The sequence below is a fragment of the Notamacropus eugenii genome, chromosome 2, assembly GCF_028372415.1.
Source record: "Notamacropus eugenii isolate mMacEug1 chromosome 2, mMacEug1.pri_v2, whole genome shotgun sequence".
NCBI lineage: Eukaryota > Metazoa > Chordata > Mammalia > Diprotodontia > Macropodidae > Notamacropus > Notamacropus eugenii.
Window position 1 is genome coordinate 93429541 of NC_092873.1, and position 24225 is coordinate 93453765.

General features: G+C 45.3%; 1 protein-coding gene across 9 annotated transcripts in view; it reads left to right on the forward strand.

Annotated features, from left to right (window-relative positions):
- The first annotated feature begins 5928 nt into the window (after positions 1-5928).
- The window catches only part of BRPF3 (bromodomain and PHD finger containing 3), a 34082-nt gene continuing 15785 nt past the window's right edge, over positions 5929-24225 (forward strand). For 2 of the 9 annotated variants that reach the window (XM_072641899.1, XM_072641907.1), the window contains exons 1-9: positions 6228-6354; positions 9266-10714; positions 12714-12870; positions 15433-15564; positions 17185-17313; positions 17738-18050; positions 18830-19114; positions 20502-21008; positions 23605-23698. In XM_072641899.1, coding sequence (XP_072498000.1) covers positions 9309-10714; positions 12714-12870; positions 15433-15564; positions 17185-17313; positions 17738-18050; positions 18830-19114; positions 20502-21008; positions 23605-23698 — 3023 coding nt within the window. In that variant the 5' untranslated portion in view covers positions 6228-6354; positions 9266-9308. Of the gene's footprint in view, positions 6007-6227; positions 6355-9265; positions 10715-12713; positions 12871-15432; positions 15565-17184; positions 17314-17737; positions 18051-18829; positions 19115-20501; positions 21009-23604; positions 23699-24225 lie in introns of those variants that run through there. The other 7 variants (XM_072641901.1, XM_072641902.1, XM_072641903.1 and 4 more) reach the window with 7 other exon arrangements.

Consider the following 24225-nt stretch of genomic DNA (forward strand, 5'->3'; position numbering starts at 1 on the left):
CTGGATGTGGAAGGCATTTTGCCTTAAGAGACCATTGGGAATTTTTTAAGTCCTTGCATTGCAATGAAGTTCTAAGTTTACCAGAAAAAAATCCTCGCACACTGTGGTTGTTGCTGTGTATAAAGTTCTCCTGGTTCTGCTCCTTTCACTCAGCATCAGTTCATTTAAGTCTTTTCCAGGGCTCTCTGAAGTCTTCCTGTTCATCATTTCTTATAGCATAATAGTATCCCATTACATTCATATACCACAATTTATTCAGCCATTCCCCAATTGATGCATTCCCTTGATTTCTAGTTTTTGGCCACCACAAAGAGTGCTGCTATAAATATTTTTGTACATATGGGACCCTTTCCCATTTTTATGATCTCTTGGGGATATAGTCCTAGAAGCAGTATTGCTGGGTCAAAGGGTATGCACATTTTTTGTAGTCCTTTGGGCATAGTTCCAAATTATTCTCTAGAATGGCTAGCTCACAGCTCCACCAACAATGAATTAAGTGTTGCAACTCTTCTACATCTCCAATATTTATCATCATCCTGTTTTGCCATGTTAGCCAATCTGATAGGTGTGATGTGGTATCTCAGAGTTGTTTTGATTTGCATCTCTCTAATCGATAGTGATTTAGAGCATTTTTTCATGTGACTATAGATAGCTTTGATTTCTTCCTCTGAAAAGTGCCTGTTCATATCCTTTGACCATTTTAGATAAGGGATCCTAGCAAACAGCCAGGGATAGCGAGTTTGACATCTTTGGTAAGGAAAATACCAAAGACAGAGCCTTGGTAGATAGCCATGGTAAGTGAGCAAGACTTGAAGACTGAACTGGGACTGAAGATGGAGAAGGAGGAGACAGACAGGGAGGAGAGCCAGAGGCAATGCCATAAAAACTCTAAGGAACGAGTTTCTAGTAAAAGACATTCTTACACAGTGTAAAAAGTTATAGAGAGGTCAATAAGGACTGAGGATTGAGAAAAAGTTAATGGATTTGGCAATTTGAAGATAAGTGGAAACCTTGGAAAGGGAATTCCAACTGAATGAGAATGGAAGCCAGTTATCAGAGGGTTTAGAATCAAGTGGGAGAAGAGGAAATAACCTCCAATCCCTCTGTGCCTCAGTTCATTCCCAGGTCATTATCCCTGCAGTTCATCCTCCCTTCCCTTCCTCTTCATGACCCTTTGGTGAACCAGTTCAATGCTATACTATACTCTCCTCTTGAAATAGTAAGCACTTAAATGCTTGTTGACTGAGATACCAACTGTAGACTCTTTTCTCAAGTTCAGACATGAAGGAGAGATATGATGAGCTAGAAGGCTTGGTGGTGGTGGTGGTAGAGGGGGAGGGTCTGGTGAGGGTTAAGGATAGGGGAGACATAGGCATGTTTGAGGACAAAAGGGAAGCTGCCACTAGACAGGGAGAGATTAAAGATTAGTGAGAGTGGGTATAATAGAAGTAGTAATCTGTTGATGAAGATGAGATATTGTGAATCATTTGTGCATATACAGGGGTTTACAAAGGCAAGAAGGATCACTTTTCATGTGTCAGGTGTGGAGATAGTGATGGAAGGCATCTGAGTGATTAGAGTTGAGGAGGGGACAAGAGGCAGCTCTTAGAATTTTTTCAGTGAAATATGAGGCAGGGTTCTCATACGAGAGGGTAAGGGACAGAAGTACTACGGGAGGGTTGAAAAGATTTGGAAAAGTTATCGTGGGAGAGTGAATCTATTAGGAAGGTTTGAAATGATTACCTTACTCCAAAGAAGACCCAGTTGTGCTTAAGTAACCTAAATTTGTAGTGGACCTGACTAGGTTGAGGGGTGCTGGCGACCCCAAAATACCAACATTCTGGGTCCTGCTTGAATGAATTCGACTCAAACCTTCTTAAAGTCAAAGAAAACAAAGTTTATTAAAGATTTGCCAAATTGGGTTGGCTCTTAAGGAGCCTAAGCTTGTATTCACAAGCAGGCCAGATAGAATCTCAGCTAGACAGTCTGAGCTGGATTGAATCTGAGTGCCTTCATGGAGGTGAGATGGAATACAAAAAAGGCTGTAGGAGGGATCTGGGGGTGGTCTGGTAGTCCAGGGTGATGGGAGGAGGGGTTTAGGGAGGGTCTAGAGGAGACATCCAAGTAGGGAATCCAAGGAGGGTCCAAGGTTGGAAACAGCAGGAGGCAAACGAGATATCAGACAATGGAGGGTTTGGGTGGGAAGCAGGTGGGGCAATCTAGAGGTAACAGATAATGGCCACAGATTTGAGTATGAAAGGCCAGGTTAAGTGGGGAGATTCCAGGAGAATTCAATTTGAGTATGAAAAGCCAGGTTAAGTAGGTTGATTCAAAGAGAATTCAAGGAAGTTCCCAGAGTCTGAACCCCATCAGACCCAGTCAGGATGGCTCTGAGGCAATAAAATAACCTACTGTGACATTAAGGCATAAAAGAATACCCTCTTCGTAAAAAATAAAGATTGAGCAAATCTGAGGATTTAAATCTAATCCGCCCTGATTTTATAGTGAATCATATCCCTCAGAACATAATAACATATGATAAAAGTTTGGAAAAATATGACTATCTTAGAAAAAATTGATTAGTTCTATTTCCAGCTTTGTTATAATTTTGCATAATGAGCACAGTGATAGAAATTACACTCCAGTTTACAAGAGTTAAAGGTTGAGTTGACATAATCCCCAACCTTTCCATAGTGAATTTGCTGAAAATTTACATTGAACATTACAGTGAAAAATATGTCATATGCGTACTTTTCACCTTTACCCTTTTTTCTCCTAAGATCTTAGATAATTTCATAGTACAATATATTGTTTAGCTGGGTGATGTGGGAGGATAAGTGAATCTTTTCATGAAAGAAACATCGAGGTAACTGTTGCTTAATGTTAGAACCACAAAGTTTTCTACTTTTTTGCTTATAATACAAACACAGCACACCATTAACATTTTCTTACAGTGTGACTGATATAAGAACAATCAAAGAGAATGTTCTAGACCAGTAGCGCCAAACTCAAAAATGTAATGTTACCTATGCTTTATTATGTTTTTATTTCTTTTATTAAATATTCCAAACTATACTGTAATTTGGTTTGGGCAGCACAGACTGTTTGACACCTCTGTTCTAGACCATGCCTATCTGTATACAAAATATCTTTTGTATTCACTTTCATTCCATGTATTAAAGAGTTAATCCTTTTAATTTTATTTCAACTATATTAAGTTTCTATTCATAGAGATTACAATTAAAAAACTATTTTAAAAAACAAATCCTCATTTGTTGACTTTAATTGCTGACTGTCTTAATGGAAGGGCTTGTGAATTGTTGAACTTAGAACCCATTAAAATAGCTAGAGAGCAAAGTGAATTAAATTTAGTGCTTCTGGGATTTGATAACATGTTCCAAATTTGTTTTTAATGGCATAATTGTTCCATTGGTTACACTGTAAGATTATAACACGAAGAACCTGTTATGTATGTGGTTACACTGTAATAAGAAACCAATGTCAAAGGTCAACATTTAAAGTGAGTAAAGGTCTTAAAGTATTAACATTAAAAATGGAAGTTGAAAATCAAAGAAGAAAAAACTCAAGCTGAATAAAGTTCTAGTATGAAAAGTTTTAATGAGGAAAATCTGAAAAGCAAATATACTGTTAGCTTGCAGTGTATCCTCATTGCACTTAAATATTTCTTTCATTCACTCTTAGAAGATAGAAACCAATGTATTTTTTTCTCTGGTATTCATCCATTCTGAAAACTCCCATAGATAAGATTATCTGTCCAGAGAAAAAACATTGGTATGAATTTACAGCAACTGTATTTTACATTTTTCAAAGAAAGAAGGAATGAAATTAATATTATTACTACCATTCTTAGGGCAATTCTTTTTTCTTAAAGGTATTTTATATTTTGGTAAAATTGACTGTAAATCAAATTCTACTTTCCCATTGTCTTCCAGAGTTTAAATTGATTTTCCTTTTCTGTCATTTAATTCTCTCCACGTTCTTGGATGATGAAGATGAGTAAGTGGCACAGTAGATTATATACTGCAATACACTTGGGTCTGGTTTGTCATTTAGTTCCCACTCAAGTTTACTTTTCCAGACTCTGGAACTCCTCTCTAGTTAGCTATCCTTTTTTTCCTTCCATCCCAAGTAGTAATCTATTCCTATGCCTGGAGATACTCAGACTCAACATTCACAACTTCCTGAATTTGCTCCCTGTTTTCCTTTTGTGGATATTTATGCCTGTTAATATTGCTAATATAGTTAACATACTATAATCCAACCTGAAACTTCTTTGGGTTTGATGCTTCATTTATCTAGCTAACTATCACTTATATATCAAAAAATCTCATCTTATTAACTTAGGACACTGCAGCATTTTGCAAGGTAGTTAACTGGGCTGTGAGTTGGCACATCAAGCTAGTATATTTACATTTATGCAGAGAAAAACAATTCTAATAGTCAGACTGTTCTACAAATGAATGTTGTTGGTCATTCAAACTATGTCATTCTTCAGGTACCAAGGATCAGAGGAATATTTTGCTGCAATTCAGTAATGGAACTTAATACCATACACAGATGTAATTTCCAGCTTAATTATAATGGCAAGATCTATTCAAGGGAAGAAGGGGACAGTAGATTAACAGACGGAAATAATGACTTTTCTCTTAAAATATACTTTTATAAAGTGTAGTACAATTTGATTACAATTTAAAATTGAGGTTGCTACTTATCAAACCAGTAAGAATTACATTTTTTCTAAGCTAATATATAAAATTATCATTTTCATACACTGTAATAGGTAGAACAAAGGGAACTCTACCTGAAACCTTGAGCCTCTCTAGGGTACATCGCCTCTTCCTTTTAAGAACGTAGTTAATTTCGACATGTAACTTTCAAAGCTGTCCTGCGCTTCTTCCATTAACTTTCGATCATTAAAAAAAAGTTTCAATAATCCTGGGTTCCCCCCACCCCTCGCCCCCCAACCTATCACTGAGCCCTCACCTCCATCTCACCAGGCCCAAGAAAAAAAAAATTCTTGTAACAAAATGAAGAATTAACTCATTCCTATGTCAGGTAAAAAGGGAAAAGAAGTTTCCTATTTTCTTACTAAAGAGAAACAAGTATTCATTAGCTGTTGTTCAAAGTAAGCACTCAAACTTTTGCTACTGTATCAAACATGATCTACAGAAATGTAGCTGAGGGGCAGGAACTTTATCTTTTCATCCCCACCTCCTCTCAACGTTCTCCAGTTTAATTAGGGTAACTAATTGGCTGGCTTCACTTGGACAATCTGGACTATTTCAGAGTAATCACATCTTTGAGAAGGTGTGGAATCTTTTTTTTGGGGGGGGTCCCATCTTTCTTTGTATTGCAAATGTATAAATACAGTGGCTAGCACATAGTAGGCACTTCATAAATTACTTGACTCGGGATCCTCGCTACCGAACTGGTTCCGTACACAGGTTCGACCCTTTCATTTTATGTTAAGAAGAACCTGAGGCGCAGAGGGCTCAAAACATTTTTGCAAAGGTAGTGCTGGCATTGGAACCCAGGTCCCCCTCGCCCCTCCCCCCGGGTCTTGCCAGCTCGTCTCACCCCGCTGGACGGGATCTGGAGGTTATCTGTTCCCACCTGTTCATCTTACAGATGAAGAAACTGAGGCCCGGAGAGGGGAAGCTACACGGCCAAGGTCAGCCAGGACTTGGCGCGGCCCCTCGGCCACCTCCACCTGCGGAGGCGCGGGGGCGGGGCTGAGCCCCTCCGGCCGAGGCCGCCCCCGACCCCAGGCAGCCGCCCCCGGCTCCCCGCAGCGCGGAGGGAGGGGCGCGGAGGGAGGCCCGGAGGCGCGCAGGCTGCCCCCTCCCTTCCCCGCCATGGTGTCCGCACCGCCACCGTGAGGCTGAGGGGAGGACCGTGCCCCCGTGGCGGCGGCGGCGGCGGTGACGGTGACGGGGCTGCTCCGGCTCCGGCGGCCGCGGCTCCCTCTCTCCCGGGAGGGCGAGTGTGGGTTTTTTTCCGCTTTTTCGGCGGCGGCGCGGGCGGGGAGAGAGGGAGGGAGTGGGAGCAGGGGCGGCGGCGGCAGCGGCGGGGGGAGGCCGGAGGGGCGGGTCCTGCCTGGGGGCTGATCCCTCCCCCCGCGCTGCCTCCCCTGGCCGGGCTCCGTGGCGGCAGCAGCGGCGGCGGCGGCGGCTCCGGCTCCCGTCCCTCTCCTCCCCTTCCCTTCCCTTCCCCTCCCTCCCCCGGGGAGCAGCGGCCGCCGCGGGGGCCAGCGCGGAGGACGCGGAGGAGGTGGGGAGCGGGAGGCCGCTGCTTCCCCGCCGAGGGGCCCCCGAGCGGCCAGGTCGGGCTGAGGTAACGGGGGCCACGGGCCCGGGCGGGGGCGGGGGCAACGGGGCCCGGGCGGCCGGGGGAGGGGAGCGGAGGGGAGGGGCCCCCAGAGAGGGAGGAGGCTTCCCGCTCCGGGCGGCGGCGGCGGCGGTGGTGGCGGTAGCGGCGGCGGAACCGTATGACTCCTCCCCAGGGGCGGAGGCGGCGGAGGCCCGAGCGGGCTGGGGGGGAGGGAGTCAAAGCTGAGGAGCGGGACCCCCCTCCCGCCGCCGCCGCCATCTTGTCTCCCCTAGTCCTGGCGGCTGAGCGGGAGAGCCCTGCCCCCGCCGCTCCAGCCCCGCCCCCGCCGCGCCCTCCGATTGGAGGTTGCGGAGAACGGTCCCGCCTCCTCTCGGCCCTTGGCCCCGGGCTTCCGGGATTGGCAGGCCGATTAGCCAATAGGGCTGCAGCTCCTCTCCCTCGCTTTATCGGTCTGTCTCTTCTGTCTGTCCCTCTCCAGATATCTTTCTCTTCTCATCCTCCCTCCCCTTACCTCTCTTTGCGAGGAGATATTGTTTCCCTCTCGACTTTTCTCCCCTTTCCCAAAGGGTTAAAGATTCTTCTCGAAGAAGCGTCCTCTTAAAGGGGCAGGGCTCAGCTGAGACTTAACCTGTGTGATGGAAGTGCCAGGTCTCGGGGGTCTCCATTCTGCACCCACTAAGTGCAAGGCTTGCAGGAGCAGGTGGCATGTGAGGCCTGAGGGTGGCCATGCCCTGCCAGGGTGGAGGACCATTGGGGCAGGCTGGTGGGGCTGACAGACCTCTGGCTAAGCTGCAGCTGAATTGTAAGCTTCTTGAGGGCGGGGAGCTTCGACTTGAGCCCTGTTGCCAGGAGGGACTTAAGGGGCCAGCGAGTTAAATCTCCCCGTCTTACTGACCAGGAAACTGAGGCCGCTGGAGCTTCAGCGATTGGTCACGTAATTGACTGGTTCTATTTAGAACCCCTGTCTTGGGGCTCCAAACTCAAGTGCTTCCACCTCCCCTCCCCCTTTGCATTGAACCTTGCCAAGCTGTTGAATGGGTGGAGTATTTGACTGGAAAAGCCTGGGAGGGAATTATGCTGAATGAGACCCTCCCCAGTCCTTCCCCCCCTCCCTCCTTACCTTTCTCTCCCCCTCTTTCTTCCACCCCCTCCCCCCCAAGTAGCTGAGAAAACTTGTCATGTTTTTGGGTGGTGGGTAAAAGAAGCAGGACTTCAGAGTATTTGGCAACGTGGTCAGGCTGACAGCAACATCCTGTGGCACAGGTTGCCCTGTAAGCATGTGGCATGTTTAAGGCCTCTCAGCTACTGCGATGTTACTTGTGTCTTGGACTGCTGTTGGGATTGGATACTAATTACATCTTATTAAGGATAATAAACTAATGTTTAATTGGTGCTTTATACTTTTCAAGGCAATTTTATATCCATTAACTCCTTTAGCACTAGAGAGGAAAGTATTATCACTATTATTATATCTTATAGAGGAAAAAACTGAGGCACGAAGAGAAAAAGTCACTTGTTCAAATTCATATGAGAAATTAATAGAAGCAGAGTGTAGAAGTAGAACTTTTTAAACTCCTTATCCCACTCCCTTTCCAGAATAATGGCTTCTGGATGATTTTCATTTTGATAGTGGCCACCCCACTGCACAGATGTGGATAATATGGCTTATTAATCTGCCTTAATTTTGCCATGGTGGCATTATAATAGATGTCTGTTATACTTTAAATCATGAAGGGACTAATAATAATTGTTATTTACATTTCATATATGAGATATATAATACAGGTAGAAGCACCTGTTACCCCATTGTTTTACTGTTGCCAACTCAGGTCAGTTTGTTCTGTAGGTTCTATTTTCCGGGAATATTGTTGCTTGTAGGTACTAGCGGGAGAGCCAAGAATTTCCTTGTCAGCAATTGTAGCTCCCTCCAAAAACCTCTAAGGGAAAACTTCAAAGCCATTGTGCAGACAATAGTTCTCAGCGCTGTATGAGTTTAGAACAGTGTATGTCTTTTGGAAGGGAGCATCTTTTCAGGTTATAAGGTTTGGTAAGGGCATTTTAATTCTTTGCTAGTTTCTGATTCAGAATGGGGATTTCTTTGAGTTTCCAGTTCTTCCAGAGATGGCTGATTTTAAGCATTCTAAAGATTTGACTATTTTAGGTTATTTTCTTGATTCTTTTACTAAGGCCTGTCCTATAGTTTTCAGGGTTTCTTTGAAGAGCTGTTACATAGTTCAGATGCTGTGTGTGTACAGTTTGAAGTCTGAACCAAGATGGGATACATATTTAACCATAGGTGTGATGCGACCCCTGCGTCATAACTCTGGGGGTAACAGGGTGCTGTAGGTACCTGTGAAAGGTTAATATGTTGAACTTGGAATAGATAAGCTTTGATTTGAACCCTAGATCTTTTTCTTCTTTTGTAAAATAAAGATAATTCTTGTGCTATTTATCTTATAGGACTGTTGTGAGAAAAGCAACTTGTAAGCCTCAAAATGTTCATAGAAACGTTAGAGGAACCTGGTGTAGTGGATAGAGCTGGCCTTAGTAAGAGAGGCTTGAGTTTAAGCCCTACCTCTAACTTACCCTTCCAGACAAGTGACTTGACTTAGTGCTGTCCGCAACTAACTCTTAACACTATAAATTTCAGAACAGGTGCTGATTTGCATTGGTAGAGGATTTTTCATCACTAGTAGTTCCCTAAACCAATTATATCACAGGTTTGATCCAAAATAAAACAATAATAATGTAAATATACACAACTATTTTAATGCTAAGTGGAGACACATGAAGCGCTGGTCTTTTTGGTCTCTTAAAGGAATATTTTCCCATTGTATGTTTGGATTAGCTACTTTGTGCTACTTGTGTTCCCCCATCTATCAGCTTACGTTTTTTCCTTGACTTTTTCTCTTAGGCTTTTTTCACTCCCAGACTTACTTATTTGGACTGCAAGTAACATGAGGAAGCCTCGAAGGAGATCCCGGCAGAATGCCGAAGGCAGACGTTCTCCATCCCCTTATAGCCTCAAGTGTTCCCCAACTCGAGAGACACTAACTTATGCCCAGGCACAGCGGATTGTGGAGGTGGACATTGATGGACGACTACACCGAATCAGCATCTATGACCCTCTGAAGATCATCACTGAGGATGAACTGACAGCTCAGGACATCACCGAATGTAATAGCAACAAAGAAAACAGTGAGCAGCCTCTATTTCCTGGCAAGTCCAAGAAAACCTCCTCAAAAGGCAAGAAAAAGGAGTCCTGCTCCAAGCATGCCCCAGGCACCTCCTTCCACCTGCCTCAGCCCAGCTTCCGAGTGGTTGACTCTTGCAGCCAGCCAGATGCACCACCCCTCCCTGCTGCTTACTACCGCTACATCGAGAAGCCACCAGAGGACTTGGATGCAGATGTGGAATATGACATGGATGAGGAGGACCTGGCCTGGTTAGACATGGTGAATGAGAAGAGACTGGTGGATGGCCATGGGACCATCTCTGCTGACACATTTGAGTTGCTGGTAGATAGACTAGAAAAGGAATCCTATTTAGAGAGCCGAAGTAGTGGGGCTCAGCAGACCCTTATTGATGAAGATGCTTTCTGCTGTGTCTGTATGGATGATGAATGTCACAACAGTAACGTCATCCTCTTCTGTGACATTTGCAACCTGGCTGTGCACCAGGAGTGCTACGGGGTCCCCTACATTCCAGAGGGACAGTGGCTTTGCCGATGCTGCTTGCAGTCCCCTTCCCGTCCTGTGGACTGTGTTCTTTGCCCCAACAAAGGTGGAGCCTTCAAGCAGACCAGTGATGGGCACTGGGCTCATGTGGTGTGTGCCATCTGGATCCCTGAGGTCTGTTTTGCTAATACCGTGTTTCTGGAGCCTATTGAGGGTATTGACAATATCCCACCAGCTCGATGGAAACTGACCTGCTACATTTGTAAGCAGAAGGGCCTAGGTGCTGCTATCCAGTGCCACAAGGTGAATTGCTACACAGCCTTTCATGTGACATGTGCCCAGCGGGCTGGGTTGTTTATGAAGATAGAGCCTATGAGAGAAACCAGCCTAAATGGTACCACTTTCACAGTGCGCAAAACAGCCTTCTGTGAAGCCCACTCCCCCCCAGGCACTGTGAAGAAGGATGTCCTCTCTGCTGTCTCCAGTGAAGGTGGGGAAGAAGATGAGGCAAAGGAGGGAGGAGGAGAAGAAGAAAGCAAGGTCCCAGTAAGCAGTGCCCTGAAGACTTCCCTAAAGAAGAACAAAATGAAAGTAAAGCAGAAGATCAAGAAGGAATCAGAGGACCCATCGAGGGATTCACCTGCAACAGCGCCCCTAGTGACTATAACACAAATCCCATCCTGCAGGTGAGCCATAGCCACCAGGCCAGGCAGGAAAGTAGACCAAGGAACCTTTCTCTGGGGACCCTTATTCAGTCACCTTGGAGAGTTAGGGAAAGGAAAAGACATATCCTTGTGGACTTAAAGTTCTTGAAAAATGGATAGGCTTCTGGATATGCAGATATATCTGACCACACGCCTCCAGTTCTATTAAATCAGATATAGTCTAATGTACACTAAGTAATCAAACAGAACTGTCCATGGTAATGGGCATGTTCTTGGATTCATGAGAAGAAACGCAGTTTTGGAGAGAGGGTGATGAATTAGGGAAGTTTTCCTGGAGAAGGTGAGCCTTAAGAAAGAATATACAACGTAGAAGGGTCTTAGAAATCTTCTAGGCAAGAATGACCTGCCCAAGACCACAACTCATTTAGTGTCAGAGCCAGCCTATTTCTCAGATATCTAGGTCTTCTAATTCTAGTCCGCTGGTCTATTGAGTGATCACATTTTTTCATAGAAAGGTGTAGGGAGAATGTGATGATGGGAAGAAGAAAGAATTAAGCCATTTAAGGTGTTTGCCAGTAACACAGTACACTGGAGTGGAACACATGCCCAGTGGGGTACAGCTGGAGAGAAAGGGATTTACTCAAGGTTTATGTTGTATCCTAACAGAATTTTGGCTTGTGCCCTGTCTTACTCTTTTTGGGCCCACATCTGCTTCATGTTGAAATCAGTACTGGGGTGAGCAGGATCAGACCTTAGTCCATATTTCCAGAGTTTTTTGTCACCTCTTTGATTTGAGCAGTTTCCTCCACCTCAATTCTTTTGGGATCCTTGTGGGCAAACTGGTTCAGAAAGAGTGAGATTAAGAGTAGAAATTGCTGCAATTTGCAGAGTTGGAGTGGTCCGAATATTTACTAAAGCCTGTTACTGAAAGGGGTTTAGATATCAATTTTTTTTTTTTTGTTCCATGATAGGTTTTGGTTATAGAGTGGGGAAATGGCTGGATGAAAGAAAGCTCTTTGCCCTTTTTTAGACCTATGAAAATGCTCCTTTTTGGCCACCTTATTCTTGATTTTAGGAGGCCTGGCTTGCTCTAGGTCAGTAGTCTTCTGCTGAGCTTTATTAGCTTGAACCTGGATTCTGGGACTTAGGCTTTTCATTTGTGGAAGAATGAAGGACCTTAATTAGCTTTCTAGTGTCACACTAATATGCTTTTAGATGTCAGTTATTTTTACCAGATCAAAGTTAGGCAAAATCCTTGTGACTCTAAGGTTTTCAATAAGAACCCCAAACATTATGATATCTCTGAGGGGGTCACACTTAGCCCCCTGAATACCCCTGGTACAGAACTTCAGTTTTCCTTTCTTATGAGACATAGTATCGGAAAAAGAATGCTGGACTTGGAATCCGTGGATGTGGGTTTAAATCCTGACTCTGACACCTGCATACATCAGATAACCTCTTCAATCCATTATTATCCTGAGGATGTGAATACTTACACAACCTATCTTATAGGGTTGTTCTGAGGAAAGAACTTCCTTAAATTTTAAAGTGTTATATAATATGAGGAGTTCTTGTATTTTGTGCCATTAACAAGAGCGAGTCATAAATAGGGCTGATATTTTTTATGGTTCACTCTACCTCTTATTTCCTTTGGCTACATTCTTCAGGGATGTGGGGACATGCAGGGACTTGGCAAGTGTCTATGAAGCATCTCATAATTAGACACTGTGTGTACAAAGGATCAATAGCTGAGCACAATGTGCTTCCAATGTGGGAAACTGGGAGGGGTTGGGTCGAAGGCTGGTAGTAGAAATCCAAGATGCTGAACTCTGACCATTTTAAGTTTTTCTCTATAGTGAAGTATTTGGCAACTCGACAACTTTCTTCTTGTCCCTGCTCCACTAGCTCTAGAAGAGGAGACTAAGGTCAGGATGGGGACTTGGTTGCTGTGACCCAGACTCTCCTCTGACTGAATACTGACCTGTCTTGCTTTCTGTTCCCCGTCCCTACTCTCCCCAAGGTTGAACAAGATCTGTAGTGGTCTCTCCCTGCAGAGGAAGACCCAATTCATGCAGCGGCTTCATAACTACTGGCTGTTGAAAAGACAGGCAAGGAATGGTGTTCCTCTCATCCGGCGCCTACACTCCCATCTTCAGTCTCAAAGAAATGCCGAGCAGGTGGGTGAGGGGCTGAGGCCAAGAATGGAAGACCGCCTAGGTACATGGTGGTGGTGGTGGTGGGTGGCATGTGTGACCAGTCCCACACTGCTTGAGGTGTGGTAGACTTCAAGGGTAGGCTCTTTTTGGCCCAGGAACTCATGGCCAGTAATTATGAGTTTGATTGGTTTGTACTATTACCCAGGCAACTATATAGCTACTGCTTCCACCTGGCAGCAGCCTCCCCGGGGCTATGGCAGGTTTGGGGGATAAGCTTCAAGGGCAGGACCAAAGCTGAGCTCAGTAGATCAGATAAGGCAGCAGAAATAGGAATAGGACATTGAGCTTGGAAACTTTAGGGAGAGGAGAGAAATAAAACGGACTTGAATGGAGTCTTGTCATTCCTTCACAATGTCATAGGTTTTCCCTTTTTACTTATTCCTTCTCCTAGGCTCAGGATGATATGTGTGCTCTCCGGCAAGGGTACAGGTAGTGTTTGGCAAATAATTTATCCTTTTGCAATATTTTTAAAACTCCAAATTGATTGCCATTGAATGAGGTTACACAATTTTTGACATACCCCTGGAAAGGAAAAATTAATCACTTTATTTTATATTTTCATGTGAACATATATGAAAAACTCCATAATGTTTTTTCATTCATATTTCATGGTGGGAGAAATCTTTACTGAAAAGCTAAAAGGGTCTGAGCTGGAGAATCCCTGCCTTAAGCCTTTATATGTGCCTGTCTCCTAAGTTGAAGAAACTTTCATTGACTCTACTGCCCCCTCCAGTTGCTGGAGTGTTTGTTTTCATTTGCAGCCACACTCATCTAGGTTTAAGCTCTCCTTTAGGACCTTTCAGTCTAGCCTCTTACTTCCACTCTGATCACAATGACCCCTTTCTTTGGATACTCTAATCTTCATTCTTCTTGAACTCATAGCTTTATTTGATACTATTTTGCCATTTCTTCCTCAGCTGCTGTAATATGATCATCTGATTCTCCCACCTCCGTGACAACTCCTTTTATTGATGATTCTTTTTACTGTGCATTCACTTGTTCCTTCTTTCTTCTTCCTAATCCTCTTTGGCTCAACAATCTCATTCACATTATATTTTTGGGACTCCACATTCTGCCACCTTCCCATCCCTGACCTTCTGTTCCCTTTATTATCCCATTATCACCAGTTTACTGCAGGATATTTCTTTCCACTGTTACTTATCCCTGTAGACTTTTTTGAAAATTGAATTCCTCACAATTGTTCCCCTTCCCCAGTGATTCAGTACCTCATCTCAACTTTCCCATCCCCATCAAGGCCCCTCTTCACTGTACTGAATTCTCATAGTAGGTTATCAGACGATTCATCTGGGGTTGTAAGGGCCCTTGCAGATCACCTAGGGGAATTTCCTAATTTTACAGATCAGGAATTAAGTGATTTACCTAAGATCACATAGGTTGCAAGAATCAGAATTGGAATCTGAACTCCTGACTCATCCCTGTATATCCAGCACTCTTCCCCCTACGCCAGTGCCTTTTTGATTGGCTTTCTTTCATTATTCTTCTCTGCATGGGCTTCCCTCATATCTAGTCATTCACTAAATTTAATTGATTCCTCTATAACATATGTTAGGTTTGTCTGTTCATTTCCATTCTTTCAATCTCCATCCCCATTCCAAGGCCTTCTTATCATTACTATAGTGGCTTTTTAGAGGTGTCTTTAATTTCAGGTTCTTTGCTACTTAAGGGGAGCCTTAAACGTAGCTGCCATGGACTTCTTTAGGAATCATATTCACCATCCCCTGCTCAGAATCTAGAAAGGCTACTTGCATGTCAGAATATTCTGGAATGTTGGAGCTGGAAGGGATTCTCAAAACCATCTTGTAAGACCCAGAGAAGAGAAAAATGACTTGATCAGAATTATAATGAACTCTGATCCAATGATCGGGTCCTTTGACTCTTTGAGTTCAGTGCTTTGTCTGCTATTCTACACTAACACCTCAACCTGACATTCAAAGTCCTCTGTATCATCTGGTTCCTAGCCCTTTTCAACCTCATCCTTTGTTCCTAATTGCAAACCCCTTATCTAGTCATTTCTTTTGCAATTTCATGTCTATTGTCACTCTAAAAGAGTTAGCTCATTGGGTCTAGGAAGCCTTCCTTGATGAATCTCAACCTTCTCTGATAATTCTTTCATAGCATCCTATACCCCTTCTTTCTCTCCCCTCCCCACAAAAAACCCCTAAGGTGCTTAATACCTGCTTGTAGGAAAAAGATGTAGTCTTAATTCCCCACTTGGGGAAATAGTCTCCCCATCTCCCTTGCCCACATTAATGACACAGCTTCCCCTTGGTGGTCTCATCATAGTGGGCTGTTGCCACAGCAAAAGCACTGAGCTGTCTTTAGGCATGAGGTGACTTTCCATTCGGCTAGAATTGAAGTTTTTGACATTGACTATAGCCAAATATAGAGGATGGGAAGGAAATGAAAAGGAAATTTTTTTGCCAAGGCCTAGGGAGGAGGCTGATGTCTACAGAAGGTGCGTGTTTCCCACGTACCCCCCCAGCTCCTACCTTTGCTTCCTAGAAGGAACAGGACGAGAAAACCAGTGCCGTAAAGGAAGAGCTTAAGTACTGGCAGAAGCTTCGTCATGACCTAGAGCGGGCACGGCTGCTGATTGAGCTGATCCGAAAGAGAGAGAAGCTTAAGAGGGAGCAGGTAAGAGGAAACTCCTTCTTTCCCCTAAGATTCTTGGCCAAATGTTGGTGTAAGGGAAAGCCAAGAGCAGAGAATCACTGAATCTGAAAGGTTGTTGAGTGCAATCAGAATCCAACAAGAGACTATTCAACCTTGGCTGGAAGACAGCTAGGAATAGTGAGCCCACTCCTTCCTCAAACGCCTGGTTTTACCACATGTGTGGTTTGTGTATTGGTCTTTCCTTCTTGCTCTAGAGTTGTCAAGATTGTGGTATGAGTAACATTCTTGCCCTGTGCATGCACTATATGTAGTGATCCTTCCGTATATTTAGGCACAGGCCTGGACCCACAGGTGCTCCAAACTAGTTCCCCTCCTCCCCACCCCCAGTCTGAGATCTATGGTCCATTCAGATTTTTGTAGCACCCGCTGTCTGTGTTATTCACTTGTCAATTCATTGTTTGTTACTTAATGGTCCTTGAAATTCAGAGCTCCTCAATAGTAGGGAACTGTCTTATCCTGTTCGGTAACCTCCAGGGTGCTTAGGTGTTCTCCAATCCTCTGGACAAAAGATGACAGTTCAGAAGCTGGTCTCTTTGGTTGTAGAAGCATTACAAGTGGCCCCGCTGTGCTGCAGAGGCAGAGGGGGCTGTAAGGCCAGTTCGATACCCACAGCAGCCACTATGGATATGCCTGTGTATTTCCAGGATAAATTCACAAAATATAAACTCTCTTCCTCTAAGCTGAAGCCAAGATATTTATTCAGATACCAGAAAGCCAGTTCCACCACGGTGGTAACAAAGTTTGTACACATTACGAATAAAGATAGCATGAAACCTGTACTTGGCCATCCCCAAGGTTGCCTTCCTTCAGGCCTCCCCACAAACAAGTTCCCTTAGGCAAAATCACTCCCTCTCTCCCTCATGCTAGCTGCTCTGCCTCAACTCTGCTTCCTCTCTCAGCTCCACCTCACTCTCTCTTCCTGTGTCCACCTCTTCAGCAAGCTCCTCCCACCATTGGCTCCATGTAACTCAGGCTGTGAGCTTGGCCAGAGCTCAAAGCAGGTCACATGCGTCTATTAAGGGGCAGGGAACATCTTCAAATTCCCTTGCCATTACAGGGATACAACACTTTTCATCTCTTAATTTGAGGCTGTGTTTAGATCAGCCCAACAGCCACAGGGGCTCAGCAGGGCCCAGAGGGGCAGCCAGACCTCTTTCAAGAGAGAGCCTCTGGCCATGACTGAGAGCTGCAGCAACAAGTGTGTACCTCTTAGACTAGACAGCACAGCCTGGGTTCAGTTTCTGAAAGTGGGAAGAACAAATTGGAACTTTTACCATTGGGTTTGCACCAGCCATACTAATCCTTCATGAGGCTCCTTACATACGTACTCTCGGTCATCTGTAATCACTGCTCCCCACCTCTGGTTAAGAAGGGGAGAGCAGGAAGCAGCCCTTGTTTGGCATGGGCAGCAGGACAAGGTCTCATTTTCAAGCTGTGCTGTGCCCTGCCAGCCCTGTCACAGTTGATGACACAGCTATCTTAAGAATAAGTGTTTGTGGTGTTGTGGAGGGGAGGGAGGTTTGGGGGAGAGCATTCAAATTCCTGCTCATCACCTTTTCCCCTTTCCTCTGAACTTCTTAGGTCAAGGTCCAGCAGGCCGCAATGGAGTTGGAGCTGACTCCTTTCAACGTCTTGTTGCGCACAACTCTGGATCTTCTACAGGAGAAAGATCCTGCCCAGATCTTTGCTGAACCTGTCAACCTGAGTGAGGCAAGTTTTTTCCTTGCCACCACCACGAGCACCTTGCCCCTGTCAGTGGTAGTGCCACTACTGGGACAAATCCTAATACTTAAAGAGAGCTTCAGGTCTGAGCCACATAGTTTCAAAGGAGCCTTGGGGTAGGTTAGATGGGATAGGTAGGGAACGGGCAGGGCAGGACTGTTTTTCAGGAGGGTGAGGAGTTGGTACCCTGGTGAATGGTCACACAGTAGACAACTGAGAGTGGGATGGGTTGAATGATGGGGTCCCTGTGGTGGTGGTGGGAGTAAGGGTGAGGTTTAGAAGGGCTGGAGTAAGGAGCTGCCTGTAAGTTTAGCAGGGCCAAGTGGAAGGGGCAGCTAAGAGTGCCGCTGAAGGGTGCACTCTGTTTGGCTAGTAAATGGTTTTTGTAATTGTACAGGTTTTATATGTTTAGGTTCCAGATTACCTGGAATTCATATCCAAGCCAATGGATTTTTCCACCATGAGGCTGAAGCTGGAGTCCCATCTGTACCATACCCTGGAGGAATTTGAGGAGGACTTTAACCTTATAGTTACCAACTGTATGAAGTACAATGCTAAAGACACAATTTTCCACCGAGCAGCTGTCCGCTTGAGGGACTTGGGAGGGGCTGTCCTACGGCATGCCCGGCGGCAGGCAGAGAACATCGGCTATGACCATGAGGTGGGAACCCACCTACCTGAGTCACCCAAAATGGAGGACTTTTATCGCTTCTCCTGGGAGGACGGTGAGAAGCTTGGGGTGGTGGGGAAGCTAGTGGCTGAGCATTTGGGCTGGGCAGGGCTACCACTGGCAGAGCTAGAGGGCCAGAGAAGGTTCTTTGGAACAGTGAAAGCCGGTAGGGTGATGGGGCATATGTGGGGGAAGCAGAACTGGTTATATACACTGTGTATCTTGGTTTCAGGGTGGGGAGGGCCCTGGCTAGGGCTTGCCCTTTGCAGAACAGGAACCTCTTCAAGACCGAAAGCTCAATGCACTTAGCTCATTTCAAAAGGTACAGGGATAGCAGGAATACTTTGGAAAACTGGCTTAGGGAGCTGGAGCCTCTCCTAAGGCTTCTCCTCCTCCTGGGCTTCCCCTCCCCTCTGTGGTTGGTGGACGGGGCTTGCATGCTGGTATCTGTCGGTCTTTCTGGGGGTGAGTAGGTTGGTAACAGAAACACTGAATCACCTGAGCTCAGAGCATTGATCCTCAGGGCTTTCTGCTCTGCTGTAGCAGCCAGACAGTCACCCAGGCAAGGGAATTTCTGCCTCTGACCCCTTCCAAGAAGCCCATTCTTGACTGTGAGCTGCTTCCTGCAGATGCTTCCCACATTCTGATCTTGCCCAATTGGCTCCCCTCTGTGCAGTGGTATTGCCAGGGCTGAGGCTCTACAGTGACTCTGCTAGAAGCTCCGGTCCCAGGCATTTCAGGAAAGTGTATTTCATCCAGAGGACTCAGCTCCTTCCCCTTGCCCTCGGCCGTGCTGGTCCTTCAGCCCCCTCTGTCCTCCCTTCTCCCTGGCAGTGGACAACATCCTCCTCCCAGAGAACCGGGCTCACCTATCCCTGGAGGTGCAGCTGAAGGAGCTTCTGGAGAAGCTGGACCTGGTGAGCACGATGCGATCCAGTGGGGCTCGGACCCGCCGTGTTCGCCTGCTGCGGCGGGAGATCAACACCCTCCGGCAAAAGCTAGCACAGCAGCAGCCAAACAAGATGATGCCCAATGGGGAGTTGCCACCAGGGCCCCGGGAGGAGGTGGACGTGGTGGAGAAGGCCCTGCATGGAGAGGAAGAGGAGGATGGGGAGAAAGGTGAGAGGTGTGCACAGGCAGGGCCAAGTGTTATGGTTTCTGGCAGGGAAGGCCCAGACAACTCCCTACTGTTTCCCAGCTGGTGGGTGGATGCCTGTGAGCCCACTGTTAGAGTCTCATTTTTGTGTCTTGAGACTCTCACACCAGTTGAATTGCCAGGACCCCTGGCAGAGTACTATCTGAAGCTGTTAGTAATAGTTACCTTAGTGTGTATCAAGGATCTGAGAACAGATTTTGATGTGGAGGTAAGAAGCTTGTGAGAAGCTCAGCACAGTGCAGAGAGGTTGGGGCAGGAAGCATGCTGGATTCATTGTCAGAAGGAACGCGCTCCAGTCTCACCTCTGCTGCTTAGAACTTGGTGTGATCTTGGATGTCTCTCTCTGGGCCTCAGTGTTCTCATCTGTAAAATGCATAGTTTGTTCTAGATCCTTTGAAGGTCCTTTGAAGTTCTAAACCTGCAGTCCTGTGGTTTCTAAGTCAGGACACCAGAATTCTAATCCTAGCTATGCCACTGACCTGCTCTGGGACCTGGACAAGTCATTTCTCTTCTTTGGGCTTCTGCTACTTTCTCTGTAAAATGAGGAGGCTGGGCTATATGGTCTGTCTCCAGGTTCCTTGGAAATGTGATCCTCTATAGGATTTACATCCAGAAGAAGAGTCTGATTTGCCATTTACTTCCAGGAAGATTGTGCTTAGAGACTTTAGATATTTAGTGAATAGAACTGCTTTCATTTCTTTTCCCCAGTTGGGAGCGGTGTCTTGGTAGCACAACTGGGGATTCAATCTGAAGTTGGGTTTTGAGAGTGTTTGTTACTCAGGAGCTGGATGAATTGGCATGATGAACTTTAGTTGTTCTTTGGGGTTTGGTGCCGTCTCAGATGGGCAGGGGTCAAACTTAGGAGAAAGGTCCCATTAGATCTGAGATGTGGCAGAGAGAATGATAGAGGAGTAGCCTGAAGCTTAGTGATATAGTTTGGACTTGGGAGTCAAGAGGCTCCAGTTTTGATTCCACTGTCTTTCATTGTGATCCTGGACGAGTCACTTAAATGTGTTTCAGCATCTGTAAAACAGGGATCTTTAACGCTCCTCCTCCTTCCCTCACTTGGGTGGTCTGAAGCAAGATGGAATCACAGATAAGAAAGCTTGGATCAAATCAGAGGAAATTTACTATGTAATATCAGAACTACAACCAGCTTAGTTGATAATACCTTCTCATTCCCTTTAAGTGTATTTTAGGATGATTTCTGAGGCTTGATAAGTCTTAGGAAATCATTTGCTTTCATTCCTTTAGGTTAATGAATTGAAGCTTTTTTTTCTTTTTTCTTTTTTTTGGGGGGGGGGGAGTGACTCTTTCTAAAATGTTCAAGCAGATTCTTTTTCTTTCTAGCAGATGATACCAAGCCTCCTCATCCCCCGACTCTGGAGCCTACTGGGCCAGCACCTTCCTTGTCTGATCTGGATTCCCTCCAGGACCCTCCAACCTTGAAACCTATCAGTGAGAGCAAAATCCCAATAAGGCTTTCAAAATATGGGAAGGTGGAGGATGAGGTCTTGGACAAGGTGCCGTCACAACGAGGGAGCCAGCCCTTCCAGTGCCTGCTGAGTGACAATGGCCTTAACAGACTGTCCCTTCCAGCCCTCGAGATGTCCACCATGCCCCACCTTAGTGGTGTGGGCCGCCGCACCTCTGTCCTCTTCAAAAAGGCCAAGAATGGGGTCAAACTTCAAAGAAGCCCTGATGGGGCCCTTGAGAATGGAGAGGACCACAGTCTGATAGACCTGCCTGCCTCCCCAGCCAGCACTGACGGCGAGAGGCAAGCTCGGAAGCGACCACAAAGCAGGAGTTGCAGCGAGAGTGATGGGGAGAAGTCCCCTCAGCATGTGGAAGAGACAGGTGACCTAACCTGTGGCTCCGCTTGCTGCTGCTTGTGCTTCGGGGAATAAGGAGTGTCATGATGTCTGCTTCTGCTTGCCAGCTGGCCAGTTTTCCTATCCTTGGGGGCAGGCTTAGAATGCTCCAATAGTCACTTACCTCCTTAATTAGCCCTGTGGAAGCCAGTTGTTTGAGGGTCAGGTAACCCAAACTGGTTATTAGCTACTAGCAACCAGAGATTCAGTCAGCCAACCGGCAGTTAATTGTTCCTTTCCTAATGTGTGTCTAGTGCTGACCTAGACACAGTGGGGCTACTGAGAAGTTCACATTTATAACATAGAAGCTCAAATCTTAACAGCTTGTTGGTAGCCAAGATGTACGAACATGAAGATGATGGTACAGGACAGTGTATGATTGTGTGCCAAATGAGCAGTGCAGATGTCTTTGGTGTTCAGTTGTACTTGGTGAAAGGAGGTAGATGGCGTGGAGCAGTTAGGGAGTTCTTGGTTGAGGAGGTAAGGCTTGAGGTGGGCCTCCATGGATGGGTAGTGTTTGCCTGAGTGGAGTACTTCTTAGGCTTTTGGGGGTGAGTGTGAGCATGGTTGTGTGCTGAAAACAGTGATGAAATCAGGACTGATTAGAATGTAGGCTACTGGGAAAGAGTTCCAGCAAGAGTGGACTAAATAGGATAGTTCTGAGTAGTGATGTTAACTCATACTTGTACGGGGGAGCTGTTGCTTGGATAATGGAGTTGATTGGCAGGTTCTGGATCTTTTATGTCTCTCTCTATCCTTTTGGATAGGAGCAGAACTTTCTTGGTCCTTCCTCTCTCCTTACTAATGGGGAGGGAATTTGTCTTTGGAGATTTAATCAGCCATACCCAGTCACAACTTCTAGGTCCCGTTTTAGCCTGAGGGTATATAATGGACTTTTAGGTTCAAGCATTTTCCTCACTCCCACGTAAGGTAGGGTAGTACAAATGTTATCATCCTCAGCTTATCAGCAAAAGACCCTTAAGGGTGAAAGAGAACAAGCCTTGGGTCTGAAATTCAAAGCCAGGAAAGCCCTAAAAGGTCAGTTTGAAAAGTTTAGGCTTGATGGTATTTGGGGAAAGCCTTGGATTTTTAGGCTGAGGTCTTGGTGGGAGGAGGGGTGAAAGATGTTCTTAAATCCTTCAAGAGGTGATTTGGGTCCTGTCTCCCTACTCCTTACTCCCATTTCCCCATCAGGTATATCCTTCACCTCTTTTCTTCCTCTTCCAAATGTGCCTATCATTTCTTTGTCCAGACTTTAGGGGATTAGTTATTAAATTTAATGTCCATCCTCAGAGACGCTGGATGCTCATGGGTGACAGGCAGTGTGACATTTTTAGAATCTGCTCGTTTTATAGCCTGACATATGCCAGGGAATAGTAGCAGTAAGAGTAATAATGCTTTATATTTGAATTACACATACCTGATTCTCAATGGAACCTTGTGAAGTGGGCACTGCCAGTATTACTGTCATCGAACAGATAGGATACAGAAGCACAGTTATTAAGGAACTTTACTAAGATGACACAGTTATGGCCAGACAAAAAATAACAGCCTAAGTCTTTTGGCCATGTGTTTTATCCATAAATTAAGAGATGAATGATGTGTGTCTGCCAGAACTTGTGGGGATGCCTATTCATTACCCTGTCACTGAAATTACCTCAGGCTCTGTTATCAGACAGATTGAGCCACTGAGATGAAGATCATTTTCTTGATCTGGTATGACTTGATAAAAATTTCAATTCCTCCTAAAGAGCTCCTTACTATAAATAGACCTCTCCTCATTCATACTTAATCTGGTCCCTACAAGCTAAGGTATTCTTTCTGTTTCACAGATGGACCAACCAAGATTGAGAGAAGAGAGGAAGGGACTTAACCATCCTATGAATTGCCAGTACTGGGATTAAAACTAGGAAATTTTGGCTTTCAGTCCAGGATAGGTGTATTATAATTGTAGTATTGGGACATTTAGTTTTGTTGGATCACCTATCTTCTGTGTCTTTCTAACTTTGCAGGATATTTCAGGGCTGTTCTTTTCCTAACTTCTCCCTAACTCCTGACTGCCCTTCTCCCAAGACAATGAGACTTGACTGTTTCCAGTAGTGTGTTGTATAGGGGTATGAATGTTCATCTGGAAAAGCAAGGAGGATGGACTCCCAGAAGGGCAGAGAAAACTCTCCCATGATCATCTAGGCTTTAAATGAGAAGCAGAGGTTAGACTAATGAGAATTATGAGGGTGAGAAAGCTTCAGTTTTTGCCTTTCTTTGCATTCAAATGATGGCCTATATAGAGCGTGTTCTTCTTTTTAAAGTGAAATGTAGGAGGCTAAATGTTTTGGGGAGGAAATGAGAATTCCTGTTTACTGGTCAAAACCATCAGCCTTTAAAAAAAAATTCCTCACCTTGCCAAGATATGTTCATTCACTGAATTAGTGTAGCCCTGGTCACTAAGCTCACTTGAATAGCTGCTACCATCTCCCTCCACTCTGCCCTGAACTAGTGGTATGTGTTGGGAATTTTAATTTATGCACCATAGCTTACTGTGTGTTTGTGTGTGTATGTGTGTGTGTGTCCGTCCTTGGCAGGAGTCACCAACGGCTTTGGGAAGCACACAGAAAGTGGGTCTGATTCAGAATGTAGTTCTGGTCTTGGTGGTGGCCTGGCATTTGAAACTGGCAGGTAAGGACTTCAATCTCTAAATCCTCATCTTTTTTGTCTCTTCCTGCCCCTTCCCTTCAGCCTGTGCAATAATAACAGGTTGATTTTCTGTTGTGGTTCTCTTTTATTTTTGTTTTTGCTTTTTTTCCCCTTGGCTCTTGTTTTTAGGGCCAAAGAGATTGTAACTTCACAGATGAATCCATGGTCCTAAAGACCTTGGTGCCTGTGGCTCCAGGCCACTCTTCTGGGGAGGGCAATTAGACAAGTGTGGTAGTAACAACTGACCAAGAGCCAAGTGGACAAAATAACATTTCAGTCAAGGCTGCACATGGGGGACACACTTTCAGCACAGAAAGCTGGATCCTTTGGAAGGCGACTTCTTCCTCCTTTACCCTTCAAACCCTTTCCCAGCTGCTGGCAAAAGGGTGATAGTCTTCGAAGGGTGAGCGATTTTATTGTTAGAAGGGTGCTTACAAGGACTTTTGAACTGTCTTTGGAAGGTCTCAAGTTTTCTCTTTTTCTACTAAACTTGAAGGAACCTTAAATAT